This window comes from Durio zibethinus, chromosome 3 (genome assembly GCF_047325235.1).
Source record: "Durio zibethinus cultivar Kanyao isolate XHJ-2024 chromosome 3, ASM4732523v1, whole genome shotgun sequence".
NCBI classification, from domain to species: domain Eukaryota; kingdom Viridiplantae; phylum Streptophyta; class Magnoliopsida; order Malvales; family Malvaceae; genus Durio; species Durio zibethinus.
The window spans coordinates 2703758-2717626 of NC_143164.1; the positions used below are offsets into that span (position 1 = coordinate 2703758).

Below are 13869 nucleotides of genomic sequence, written 5' to 3' on the forward strand. Positions count from 1 at the left end.
AAAGAAAAAAACAGAACAGATAACATGATAGGATTCAACTACTTAAAGACAAGGATATTAATTCCCGTGGTAAGTTCCGTTTAGACACCAATGACAAGCAGTTATATCATCAAAACGAAATATGTCACTGTCTAATTCTGTTTCCTTTCTCATGTGTATCAATGTGAGAATTCGCCCTATCATAACAGGCTGCATTATCCATGGTTCCAGAGTACACCACTATAGAGCAGCTGTGAGAGCCATTACCTATTGGGCTTGGGTTAGTGGCAAAGCAATAGCCGCAGCCTCGCAAGGTTTTCTCCAGATAACAGTTACCGTCTTGGTTAAGAAGCAAAAGGGGAAACAAAGACTTACCTTCTTTTCTTGCCCCTCAGGAAGAGCAGCCTGCTCTAAGCTTTGTTGCAATTCCAATCCGTATCGTGCATTCCTGAAGATATATATCCAGTCATCATAACACTGTACAAGAGTTGTGCAAGTTTTTCAGCAACCTAAAGGAAAACCAAAGAGATCCCAATGATTGTCTAAACTGATAAGAGTAGAGTTCAATACCACTAAAAAACCATAATCAAAATCAGACTGAAAAGCATAATATACTAAAGGTGGTGACTGTCACCGCAAAAAATTGGAGGCGCAGGGTTTCAATCATATCTGTAACCGTTTGCCGCATTGCCTCAACAACCTGAAAAAAATAACATTCAATTTTAGAACCCAAGGAATCAGCATCCAGAGCAAATAGGGAAACAGAAAAATGAAACCTGTTGGTGGGGGGGGGGGGGGGGGTTAACGAACAATTCCTTGAACCCCGGCTGCACATATTTCACATACTCCAATATGATCTCTACTGGTTTTAGGCTGCTGATTTTTCTTTTTAAGAAAGGACAATTAAAAACTACTTGAATAAAACATCCAGCCAAGAAAAACACATGAGAGAGAGAGAGAGAGAGAGAGAGAGAGATACCAGAGTGCCATTAGGAGATGGAAGAATCGTAAGCTTCATTCTAAAACCCAACCTTCTCTTGCTTTTAATCTTTCTTGGGAAGCGAACTGAGGGAAGAAATAGTTTACGCTTACACGATGACAGGACTGACGAAGAACTTTGCACTACAAAGGAAGAGTCAGCTCCGTGGCAGCTTTTTTTCTATTCTATTCTATTCTATTCACTTTTCCTTTCACCAAACAATAAATAAATAAACAGAGTTTGATTATTTTATCTTTATAGTGCAGACATTAACAAGTGTGACGAAAAGCAGAAGAAAAAAGTGGTGAGTTATGTGGTGCGGGAGTTCCCGGCGATTAGGGTTTGTTGGTTTGAAAGTGAAAAGTGCAGTTGGGTTCCACCAGAAGAGTGTGGAGTAGCTTGTAGAGGATAATATAAGCAGACTATCGAATGCTACTACTACTCTTCTATCTATCTAGCCGCAGGATTTCTCAATTGCTTTCATTCCATCATGCTTTGGAAACCAGTCAAACCACCTTTGATTGTTTAGTGACGGACGTCTTATGAGTGAGAGAGGAACATTGCGATTGGTTTTTCTTATTTCTAATAAAAAATCCTTAATAGAAAGGAATTCGCTTTCCTTCAATTTGATGTTAGCCCAGCCCAAACGTCTGAGTATATTGGACAGCTTTTTGAATTTCTCCATTCTTCAACTTGAGCAAAAATAAGCCCGATAGATTTTCATGAATTTCCCTTTCTTCGACTTTATCTAAAGATTTTTCTCACCAACAATGAGGGAAGACACGTGATATTAGGCATTTATTAGTAGCGAATAGGGAAAAAAAAAAAAAAAAACCAACCCCTCATCAGCCCGACGCTATTATTTGTTCCATCATATAATCTCACTTTTAGGGTTTGTGCTCATGTTTTCACTCCTCCGACTCTCTCTACCCATTATCTTTCGAGCAATGTCGGAGTTATAGTGGAGAGAGATCAATCAGTTCTCTCTCTCCTTCTCCCTCTCCCTCTCTATACTTTTAAGTTTTTGCTCGGAAAGAGATTGGAATGCGCCGTCACCACTGACGGTGTTATGGCCTTTCCACAGCAGCGCAACCCCTTACCACCACCGCCTCCGATCCTTTGTTAAGATAGTATCCGCCATCATCGGTTCTCTTCTAATCCTCTTCGCTATAATTTCCTTTCTTGCATCTTCTCCTAACGAATCCGATCGCTTTCACATTCGCCACCATCAGTCCTCTGTATTGCCTCTCTCCATCTCGCTTTCTCCATTTTCCCCCAATTTGCGTCAAAATTTATGTGTGATTTGGTTTACGCATAACTTAAATCTTTTTTCCCTTCGTGTAGGTTAACGCACTCGTTGAGGATCCAATTACCAATTCAGTTTTCTTTATTACCGTTAGGGTTCCCTCTTTACCTGTATTATTCTTTATAATTTTAGAGTGATTATGCGTTGGGTTTTGTTTAGGTTTCATTGGATCCTAACCATGGATATTGTTTACGAGAAACAGAGTAGCGGAGGAAATTTAGGTTTTGACGTATGGAGTTCGAGGAATACTAAAATCTTTTATGGATGCTGTAATGCCAGCGCCAAATTTGTGAGTGCGTATAATCATTTATTTATTTATTCTCCTGTTTGATTAATTATTTGTGCGTTTCTATGTTGAAACTTTAGGTTTCATGAAAATGGGTTTGAGAAACCTCAAATCTAGTGATGATGAAAAAATTGAGATGATTTAGGGTTTTTAACCTGCTTCAGACAATTATGAAATTGCTGAGATACCTAATGCAGTCAAAAGGCATTAATGTATTGATTGTATTGCAGAAGCTGAAGCTGTTACGCATCCCCTCGGTCCTCGCTATCATCACAAGCGGGGGCTTGAATCAACAAAGAACCGGGGTAATCGTGATAGCTATTTCCCATTTCAGTTCTTTTATCTCCTGGAATGATGTTTTATAGTATTTTCCAGCCTGATTTTGTGTTTGATATCATAATTAGTACAAGAAGCTGCAAGCCTGTGAGTACGATTTATGTTTCTAGTGCTAAATATTTATATAGTTTGCAATGGCTAAACTCAAGAATACATGCTCTTCATTATTTTCTTGATCGGTCGCTGTGGAGTTTTATACTATTTTATTCATAATTGTAAGTGAGCATGTAAATATGGAATGAAATTGTATAATGAAGTGTTTGCTTGAATGATGCCCCAATTGGCAAACATATACTGTATAAACAGAATAATTTAATGAGCTAAGATTCAATAAAAAAACTGTAACATGCAAATGGCAGCTTTCTGCTGATTTGAGCTGATGGAAACTTTAATTATCTACCCATAGTTAAAGCTATTTGTCTTTCAGAACCCTAGTTTGAGGTTTCTTTTACCAACTTCATCATGATAGATATGTGCATATGCAGCAGTGAATCAATGCGTCATTAGTCCAATTAATAGCTTTTCTATTCAATAATAAAAGACAGGTATGAGATTATTAATGTGGCCATACTTTTTTCTTAGAGGTTTGAGACTGATATGCTTTCTTACACAGGGTGTGATTATGGTGGAGGTGAAAAGGAAAGGAACGAATTAGGTGCCAAACAAAAGAAGTGGAAAACTTTATATGTAAGGCCCTAGTGTCATACCCTAATAATTTTCTACACCCTAATTCTCATTTTTAACAGGCATAGAATGTGGAATTTGGAAAGTAAATTTTCACTTTTATGATCACCCAACATCATTTTTCAGTTTATAAATATCAGCCTCCTCACACCAAGGGAAAGAAAAAAATATGTGAATGCGCATACAGCTCTGTCCATTTCCATGATATGGAAACATTATAGAAGGTTCAAGTACAGTTGTTTGAAGATTTTATAAAGAACAGGAGAGTTTAAAAGAGATGCATAGAAAATTCTTAAGTCACTGCCATATTGTGAGAACAGAAACTGCAGTACTTTTAATTCTCCATTTTGTATTAATTTGACTCCCATCATTCAGCTCCCAACCCCAGATCTAATGCATATGCTGTAATGCATCTCTTTATCGGTTTGCAGAAAACAATCCTGATAAGCAATGGAGGCAAGGAAAATGCCCACTTGGCCCAGAGGAAGTTGGTCCGATGCTGAGAGCTCTAGGATATGGCAGCAATATTCATATCTATGTGGCGTCTGGTGAAGTGTATGGAGAGGATTAAACATTGAGAATCCTAAAAGTACTCTTCCCAAACTTCTAATCAAGAGATACCGTTGCCACAAAGGAAGAATTGCAGCCATTTCCTTCATTCTCTTCTCAAATGGCTGCACTTGACTTTATTGTTTGTGATGAGAGTTATGTGTTTGTCACCAACAACAATGGTAACATGGTTAGAATATTAGCTGGAAGAAGGTACAAAAGTCCACCTTTCCATCCTTCCATTCTGTAATTATAAGTGCTGGCTAACATTTTCCATTGTGTTATTGCAGGACATATTTTGGACAAACCTACTATTCATCTAAATGCTAAAAATCTATTCGGTTGTTCTTGAGCAGAAGCAACATGACAAGGGAAGCATTTGCTCTAGAGTTAATACCTTACAGAGAGGCTTTATGGGGGATGCAAATGAGGTGAGGCCAGGCAGGGGTGAGTTTCATGAGAACCCATCCACCTGTATATGTGAAGATTCAGAAGCTAAGGAAAAGGCGAGGGCAGATTCAAGACACAAAAACATGGGAAATTGGATGATTTATCAATAAAAGATATGGTAAATGATGATGATGATGATGATGATGATGATGATGGCTTGATATGTGGATTATGATGAGGATCAGGATGAACCTCAAGAGAAGGGTCTGTATGAAGTGACAGGTTTGGATTATGATGCAGTCATCTCTGATGAACCTGAGTTGGAAGAGATGCTCTCAGACTGAATAGAATGAGTTTGATAAACCTGACAAATACGTTCTTGAAATTCATAGTTTTGTTGATGATAATGCAAGATGTCATCCTCTCTATCAAACCCCTGAAAGTCTCAACAGTTGTTTTTTGCTTGAGTTTCAAATTTTCAGGAGCATTCAACTTATAATGGGGCATATGGTGGACGGGGAGTCAAACATGGAACTTATTCGTGTTCAGATGTTGGCGCAGAACAAGGTTCCAAAACATGAATTATGGCCAAAGGTTCACCAGAACTGACCTCAATTACTACTGATTTTGGGTTGCTAAGAAGAGATTGATCTTGAGCCTCAATCCAATTGCCAAGTTAGGGGAAAACAACAAAAGGGTGAAATAAAGCTATGGTTCTAGTGATTTTGTTTTTCCTTTTCTCTTTTTCCGGTTTTGGGGTCTTTTGATCTTACGTAGATCATCCATTTACTGCTCCAAGTCCATTACTTAGTTGAGCAAAACTGATGTAAATTTCATCCTAGTTGTCTCAAGTATCTATTATAATATATAAGCCAACTGATACAAGAAAGATTGGCGGCGGCTCGAAACCAAATTCCGATGATGCTTCTTGCGTGAGGGGAAGCCCCGAATGCGTGAACTGCTGCTTAATTATTGGTTGGTAACCATTTTTTTTCCTGAATTATAATTTATTATTAAAAAAATGTATTATATAATTAATTTATCATACAAAATTTCCATTATATTATTAATATCAAATATTTTACTATTATTAAAAATGTATAAAGATAACTTATTGTTTTAAGATTAACTTCGGCACTTTTCATTTAGTTGGAAGAATGGTTTGGGCCAATATCAGGCCCGAGTTAGCTCCTTAAGGCCAATTTTTTTCTTATCGATGATATGGACTGAAATTAGCATTCGGCTGATTAATTGGCTCGTCCGAGGGGCAAGGCTCGTCCATTAATGGAAAATAATAATAATAATAAATAATTGGAAGTTGGGCTCCTAATTTGGCAGTGTGAGCTCTACGGGCCCGTCTACTCAAAAAACCTCCTTGCCCAATGGGTGATCTAAGGGGATTTGCAGTTTGGTCTGTTCATGCCTGTCAACCCAAAAAGCTCTCGGCCCAAAAATAGGATGAAGTTTGGTCACAGTTTAGGCACAACATAGGCTCTTAGAAAAAAAGTTGGGACTAAGTTTGACCAGGTGAAGCCCAAAAGTAGGCCCAAATTGAGCTCATTATTAAGCCCAACATTTGACCAAACAAAAAAGTTAAGCCAACTTTAACCCTGTAAAGCCCAAGTGTAGGCCCAAATTGAACTCATGTAGATTCATTAAAACCCAGCTTTTGACCAAACATTTGACTTTTTGGCCCAAGTTTAGGCCCAATTTAAGCGTAAAGAAAAATTGGACTTTGAACAAGTGAAGCCTAATAATCGGCCCAAATTGAGTTCATGTTTATCACTAAGAGCCAGCTTTGGACCAAACATTGACTAATTGTGGCCCAAGTTTAGGCCCAACTAATAGCCCGTACAACTAAATTTCCGCTACACTTAGACCAGATGAAGCCCAAGAGTAGGCCCAAATTGAGCCTATGTACATCCACTAAGGCCCTGCTTTTGACCAAACATTGACTGATTATGGCTCCACTTAAGGCCTGTACAGTCCAAAAAGGCCCAAATTGACCACCTTGACCTAGAGAAGCCCTAGTTAAGCCCCACTTTGCCCCCCGAAGCTAAGGTTGGGCAAGAGTTGTGATAAAAACCAAAGCCGGGCCCAACTACTTAAGGCTAAAGATTGGATCGAACCTTAAATGAGGCCTGATAAGATTGAACCCAATTTTCACTCCCTAAGTAGGAGCCATAAGCCCAATATTACTACTTAAGGCTAAAGATTGGATCGAACCTTAAATGAGGCCTGATAAGATTGAACCCAATTTTCACTCCCTAAGTAGGAGCCATAAGCCCAATATTGGGTCTTACTTTGACACAAAGTAACCAAAAATTGGGCCAACATTGACCCAGTAAGGGGTAAGGTTGGGCAACCTTAGAACAAAGGCCAATGATTTGAACCAACTTTTACTAGTATGCTCCAAGAAAGGCCCATGGAAATGTACAATCCAAATATTTGATGCCCATATAGACCGACAGACATGTATTATTTTTGGGCCCAATATGGGCGCCCGTAAGCTCTTCAAAATCCCAGTCTCGCCATCTAGACAATTTAATTGGACGACAATACGGACCGATTAAAGCCTGGTCAGATGGTCCGAATCAACTTTTCTGACACTTATTTTGGTCTATTACATGATCTGGTAAAGTACTTGAGGCCTACGCTTGACCCTGTAGATTAATTTAACAAAATGTCAGAGTCACAGTCAAATCCTAGCAAACCCAAATATTTGTGAGGGATGCACATTGCACCTTGACTCACATATGTCACCCAACTATGTTTTTCTACCGAGATCTGACATAATTTTGCTTTTCATGCTTAAATAATAATTAAAACCCTAAACAGAATAAACGAAACAACGATCCTAAGATAATTACCTTTCGAATCTAAATCATACCTACCCAGGCATTTTTGGAATTACCTCAGCAGAATCGCCAAACGTGGGATGCGCTGACAATTGAAAGAATGAATAAATGGAACAGCAGTAATCCAAAATGTTCCGTTACAAGTTTCAACCAAAATGATTGAGATTAATTAATTTAAACCACCTAAAGCAAAAGGGAGGGGGTTAAAAAAACAACTCCTCATTGTCAAGAGGGAGGCAGCATGTCAGGTTGTTCATCATCTTGAGGTGGTGAGGACCCAAAATCAAGGTTTGGGTAGACACCAGGCGGCCTCGCCCGAGGTTGGATGCTTAGTAACTGGCTTGAGTCGCCCACGACATCTGCCCACCCATAATGAGGTTCAGCCCTTCAACAAAAGTGAAAAACTGTGTCAGTTTTCTGTTGCAAATTTACTCCGATCTTCTATAATCTTAACAAGTACTTTTCTTCTCACATTTACAAAACCAAAAAGCATTTACAACTGTTTTAACTAAGCGATAAGCACATGTTCTTACTCATAATAAGTCTCCTCATCAACAACTATATCCCAGCTTTCACTAGTTGTGCTCTTCCCATATTTGTGAACTTTTCTGTTTACGAGGCAAAGGGAATTAGTCTCTACCGTATACAATGCACCAGAGAGAAAGACATGATAAATAAAAAGCACGGTCCAATTTTTAATCAGAATGCATTCAGCATAAGAAAATGTGCAGTAAAAACAAAATGGAAATTCTAGCTAATATAACAAGAATTTGTGGAAGGGTTTGAAAAACTGTTCCATACCCATTGCCGAAATGCTCCTCACCCCATGTTCTTGACCAACCTATTAGACCAAGCAAAACTTAGTAACAAAAAATTAAAATAAACTGGACGAGCAACTTTAAATGCAAACATCTCAAAAATTGAACTCTACAACGGACGTTTAGGCAAAACATCCTATAGGTCACTTCTATACCTAGAGTCACAACAATAACAACAAAAAAAAAAAAAAAAAACCTTCATACAGCTATAAATCTTTTCTTGTGAATGATGATGACAACCAATGAAGCCTGGCCTGTCATAAGAGTGATAAATTTCATTGTCTATGCCACAAAAGGGAACAATATTCAACCAACCAGCCTGTACTTCCCACTAAGACAAAAGGACACCTTAGTTGTTAAATTTCAGGTCTCTTCATCTGTAGATGATCATAGGTTACATTGGAAGACTAAATTTTCTTCCCAAAAGTTCCTTGGCACAACAAATTAAGCACTGATCCATTTCCATGTTTTTCAGATGCTTGGACAGCTGTTCAACAATATTCCATTGTGCAAACTGACTTAAGATCTTCCATAGGTTTTCTGCCCTACTCCTATGGCGTTCATACTAAGAGCAAAGAGTTTTGAAACAAACTTGCACCAAGGTATCAGCCAAAAAGAATAATCAAATACAGTTACTTATCCAAAGTTTCAACAAAATAAAAAACATGAACTTAAGCTGCCAAATAGGAGATTAATACGACCAAAAGAATTTTATGAACAAGTTAAATTTGGAAAACAATCGAATTATGCATCACATGCAGATAGAATGTTGAAATAACTATACATACGATCACCACTCGGAGATACATGCCATGTCTCCCCTTGCCGTGCTCCAATGCCAGCAAAAAACTTCTCTTCCCACTTATCTCCCCATTTAGTTCCCAATTCAGTCTCAGCCCATTTATCTGTCCTGCATATTATCAAAAAATAAATTTTAATATAACTATAGGAAAGTGCTTGAGGTGGGAAGGTCTAACCAAATAGGAAAAAATAAAGAGAAGAAAACTTTATAATCTCAATATCAGTTAAAGCGTTCTTATAAAGAAGATCAAAAGAAATGCTGTTGAAATTTCCATTAATCTAACATATCTCAGTCTTTCCTTTCAAGATAAAACAAGGCACGATATGGTTTTGTGTCATATTACCATCTGAAGATAGTAAATTGTTGCAAAAAATCAAGAATTCAAACTACTAATAATAACACAAAATCTAGTAGTACAAGGCTAATTGAAATTACCATTTGAGAACAGATCCACTTCCATCATAATGCTCTCCCCACTTCTCCCACCATGACTGTTCATTCAGTCTACCATACTTGTGTGCCCCTTTTTCTGTCCAGCCTTTGGCATCATACTTTTCCCACCTACCAAAATAAGTTTATCACTAAAATACCCTAGATATTTTGCCATTGCTCAGCCGCACACATAAAGCGTATGAAATATAATATCATGAATATCATCCATTGAAGTATAACTCACCATTTCTCATACCAACCAGCATCTTCAGTGCCAGATTTTGCTTGCTTCTGAGCACTCCTCTCTATCCTTGCTAAATTACTGCAGTTTTAAAGATGTCATAATGATTGTATTGATGAAAAATTGCATGCATGTTAAATGGAAACATCCTATTTGTCACTACATGATAATTCGTGGATTTGAAGTTAAGTGTTTCCTGATAAAGGTGAATGATGTGGAAATAAAGACCTCCATTCATCTTGATGAAGGACTTCTTGCCATGTTTCCCACCATGAATCTCCTTCAGCATTTCTTCCAGATTTCTCAACACCTATGAGATACAACCTCTTCTAAAAGTTAGGCAAATTACTAACCTGTAGTCTGTAGACCAATATTTTACAAGGATTTGAAACAAAACAAATGGGCAAATCCATGCTCAGATGATTTTAGTCACTTAAGCAAGGATAAACCATTTGAAATTACCCAAATAGTTGTATAGAATAAAGCGATAAAAAGGTAAGTAAAATTACCTAGCTCTTTGTATCCACTCCAGTCACTTTTCTCCCACCACTGTAAAGGAGAGCAATAAATCCAATTAAATGCATCCACCTGGGATGATACTTAATGAGGTTATAAAAACAATGTTTAGGATCAGAATTTAAAAAAAACCATTACAGTTCCATGGTAGTTTTGAGATGCCATTCTCAAAATCTTCAAGTGAATCATCCTTTCTTCCTTGATAGAAATAACATTTGACGTCAATAAACCCTGTTAGGTGCTTATATCTCTCAAATATACTACCCTTAATACATAGCCTCAGAGAAAGGATGATTCACTATCCCAACACCTAGGCACCCCACTTCCAAAATAAAGAAAAACAAAGAGAGGTGATACAAAAGTTAACCGATCAATCTATCCTTGTTGCAAAGCACTAAAGAATATGTCTAACTGAATTTGAGTTATTTCTTCTATATCATAATAACGACAAGGCGAGGGATCAAGTTACACCAGTGTAAAACTTTTTAGTATTACACCTTTTTCTAACCATTGATTTCAATTAAACCACTTTTTTCTTTTTTTTACTTGTTTATCTTATCCCTTGAATCTATTGAAATCACTGGTTAAAAAAAGGTGTAAAATGGTGTAAAACTTTTTTTGTGTAACTTGATCCCTCCCCTAATAACAAATATATAATTAAATAATGCCACTGAATATATTGATCAATTTGGATACAGAAATAGATGTTACACATAGATAATAATCTGCAAGAAGGCTGGTCAAATAACAAATTTCTCATCAAGATGCAGAGCTTTGAGTGCTTTAGAAATCTTAGCAAACGACGGACTCTTAGAAATCTCTTCCAAGTACCGGCCAAAACAGAAAGATGTTTCTCTGAAGAATGAGTTCTCTTCAAATGCTTGATTTGAAGGGTTTCTTACTTTTTTTTTTTTTTTTTTTGACAAGCTTTAAATGTTTAATATGGGCATGTCATATTTTCCACTCAATTTTGGTGGGAAACACAGTACCTAATTGCTTTAATCTACAGTCACAAGCCCATGTTCTTCTTATAATAATAAAATGACTTAAAATAAAATGATTTTATACCGTTTCCTTCCATTCTGAGGAACCATCATGGGATTGACCACCCATCCTTGTCCATCTACACCGGTATCCATTTTCACCAAGGTCCTCCCCACTTTCTCGATACCAGCTACTGCCATCTTCATTTGTGCCAGACTCATTAACATTCTCATTTAACAAGCTAATGCCCCAGTCCTTCTCATTTGCAATACCAGTGTCTACAATGAAGAAATAAGCAAACAAACCTATCATTTATTAGGCATGGTAATCTAAATGCCAGTACAAAACCTAAAGCCATATACAAGCACGGCAAGAATTTCATAATAAAATCCTGCAGTTTACTGAGCACTACGTGTTACCTCTTTTTGGGGGAGTATCGCGAGACTGAGGACCAGAATTTCGGGGGGTGCACCGAGGGTAGAACTTTTCTTGTTTAGAAGGAAATCGAGATCTGTAAAAATAATAACATAAAATCAACATTACTTTACAAGCTTTGGTAGTGAACACAACCTTTTAAGTTCTTGCATCAAAATTCAACCAAAAAAAGAACCTACGACTGGTAATAGGCTATCAGAAGTGAAAATTCACAATAAAAAGGAACAAACAAATTAATTTAAGAGCCTGAAGTCAAAAACTTCCAACATCCTATTCCCACAATGAAATACCCAAATTAGCGAAAGTTACGTATCCTGTAGTTTATTTAAAAATATGTATAATTAATAAATTCAGAATATCATTATTCACATTAAGGAACAATATGAGTATAAATATACGATATGCGTACAAATTCCTGGATAGATTGATAAAAAAAAAAGTGCAGAAGAATTAAAGTGTGGCGTACTGAGCCGAAGCAAACGGCATTGCAGGAGAGGCCTGGACTCGGACCCTATGAGGGCTTTTTTTGGAGTCGAACCGCCAGTCCTCCGACTTCTCATTGCTCTTGCCCGAAGCGGTGGCGCTCCGGATCGGGACAACGGGGTCGGAGCAGCAGCAACTAATTCGACTCAACATAATGAGTCGACCACGTTGAAAGTACAATCTCTTTCTTTTACTCGGTGTCAGTCCATGGGAGACATGGAGCTTGAGGTGCTTGAACTCGAGCTGAGTCGCCAATCCTCTGGAACTCGCAGCCATAGATTAAGATAATGCCATGGACGCCCAAAAAAACCCTAGAAGATATAGAAAAAGAGAAAAGATGGGAAAATTTTAGAAAATAAAAAAAGATAATGAGAAGCGCGTTTTTATATGAGGATTTCGGAGGAAGTGGGAGAAATTAAGTAAAAGTCGGGAACGGGGAATTTAGGAAAAATAAATTAGAGGAAGGGGCCAATGTGAATGGAGGCGAGAATTTCAGGAGAATCTTTGCGTTGGCCGGACGTTTGACGGGGAGATGACTTTAGAGCAGACTAGAAAGAGGGGCTTGAGAATTTTAGATGAGGAGAGGAAAGGATGCGGGGGGTGCGAGGTGCGAGCGAGCGTGCGAGCAATTGTGTGGAGAGAGAGAGTGAGATGCTCTGATCGGTTTGCTATTCCTCTTCTGCCCTGCTGCTTCGCAATGCAAATCCCGGGATTTTATCGTACACGTGAGCAACTCTCGGTCCCACTTTGCAGGTTTTTGTATCCCTTATGCCTCTCTCCATATGCCACGTGTTTTCACATCAGCGTCATTTTCTTTAGTGATTTTGTGATCTTAGCCCTGGGACGTTTTTATTTATAGAAGAAAAAAAAAGTTATATTTATATCGTCCTTAACAGTACGAGTATATTTTGGAAAAGCATGGTGCAAAGTCAATATTTTCTTAATTTTTCGCTGGGGGAATGTGAAGAAAGCATTCACACGGTTGCAGCAGGGGGGTGGGTAGCCACTTAAAAACAGATACATGGTCAAAGTTAAAAAGTCTTTTCTGAGAAGGAATTTCATCCAAACACAATTTCTGGATTTTGTGCAAATGAATCTCTGCCGCAGATACTACCAGTAGTTGGCAGACACAGAAACGAGAGTTTTCGTATTTGAAAAGCAAGTGAAATGACTATTCGTTGAAAATTGAAATGCGAAACCCTTCTCAACCCCAGTCTCCACCTTATCCAAACAAGGAAGAGGGTTTGAATTGGTTGCCACGTCGGCGCCCGCTTGCTGTCACCACGTGTCAACGCCTCACCATTTGATGACATGGCAAGGCACCTGTTGACCATGAGATTAAATTGCGGATAAGCTGAAAACCTGGCAGCTAGCTTGTCATGCTATACGTGGCCCGACTTTCATGGTGACGAAACCGGCCACGTGTAAGAAAAGAATAAAACACCCTCCCCCTGCGTACGGAGGAGGAAACCAAATCAAATTAACTGTGCGTTTGGATAAGCTTGATGTCGCTTCATGAATTTTAGATGCTGTGTGCGATATAAAACAAATCTTATTTGTGGATTGTGGCCTTGTACTTTTGTCGAGCGATTACTTTCAAATGACTCGCTTTTCCAACGTTTTTCTCCATACCGCATTTAGGCTTCGCATAGAACACAAACCTTGCATTTTACTCGTGGTCGTGTTGTTATGCGAGGCTTTCCTTTTCCTACTTGCATCAGCTTCTCCGTCACAATTCAGTAAATAACAACCACAAGTTCAATATTTTCAGACTCAAAAAGGGGTTCCATC

General features: G+C 38.2%; 1 protein-coding gene and 1 pseudogene across 4 annotated transcripts; one reads left to right on the top strand and one right to left on the bottom strand.

Annotated features, from left to right (window-relative positions):
* Positions 1 to 1074: 1074 nt before the first annotated feature.
* LOC111289223 (O-fucosyltransferase 16-like) lies at positions 1075 to 5632 on the top strand (annotated as a pseudogene). Its single transcript, XR_016335841.1, has 8 exons — positions 1075 to 1114; positions 1225 to 1352; positions 1921 to 2196; positions 2303 to 2374; positions 2467 to 2557; positions 2781 to 2855; positions 4002 to 4332; positions 4410 to 5632. The product of XR_016335841.1 is annotated as an O-fucosyltransferase 16-like (transcript).
* Positions 5633 to 7448: 1816 nt separating this feature from the next.
* LOC111299103 (protein EARLY STARVATION 1, chloroplastic-like) lies at positions 7449 to 13057 on the bottom strand. Of its 3 annotated transcripts, none has more exons than XM_022894122.2 (11): positions 12062 to 13057; positions 11580 to 11671; positions 11245 to 11438; positions 10170 to 10209; positions 9889 to 9970; positions 9664 to 9741; positions 9423 to 9548; positions 8974 to 9095; positions 8169 to 8208; positions 7901 to 7975; positions 7449 to 7752 (listed from the first exon to the last, which is right to left on the bottom strand). In XM_022894122.2, exons 1-11 carry the CDS (start codon positions 12352 to 12354, stop codon positions 7593 to 7595), a joined length of 1302 nt encoding a protein of 433 aa, XP_022749857.1. In that variant the 5' UTR covers positions 12355 to 13057; the 3' UTR covers positions 7449 to 7592. The 3 variants fall into 3 exon arrangements, with proteins under 3 accessions (XP_022749857.1, XP_089614161.1, XP_089614162.1); XM_089758035.1 differs by having other exon boundaries at positions 10170 to 10248; positions 12062 to 12983; XM_089758036.1 differs by lacking the exon at positions 8169 to 8208 and having other exon boundaries at positions 10170 to 10248; positions 12062 to 13009.
* Positions 13058 to 13869: the final 812 nt, after the last annotated feature.

Coding starts and splice junctions, on each gene's coding strand:
- LOC111299103 (XM_089758035.1), bottom strand. CDS start 12,354: ATGGCTGCGAGTTCCAGAGGATTGGCGACTCAGCTCGAGTTCAAGCAC. Junction 11,672..12,061: donor ATGCCGTTTGCTTCGGCTCA/GTACGCCACACT, acceptor TTATTTTTACAG/ATCTCGATTTCCTTCTAAAC. Junction 9,549..9,663: donor GCTGGTTGGTATGAGAAATG/GTGAGTTATACT, acceptor TTATTTTGGTAG/GTGGGAAAAGTATGATGCCA.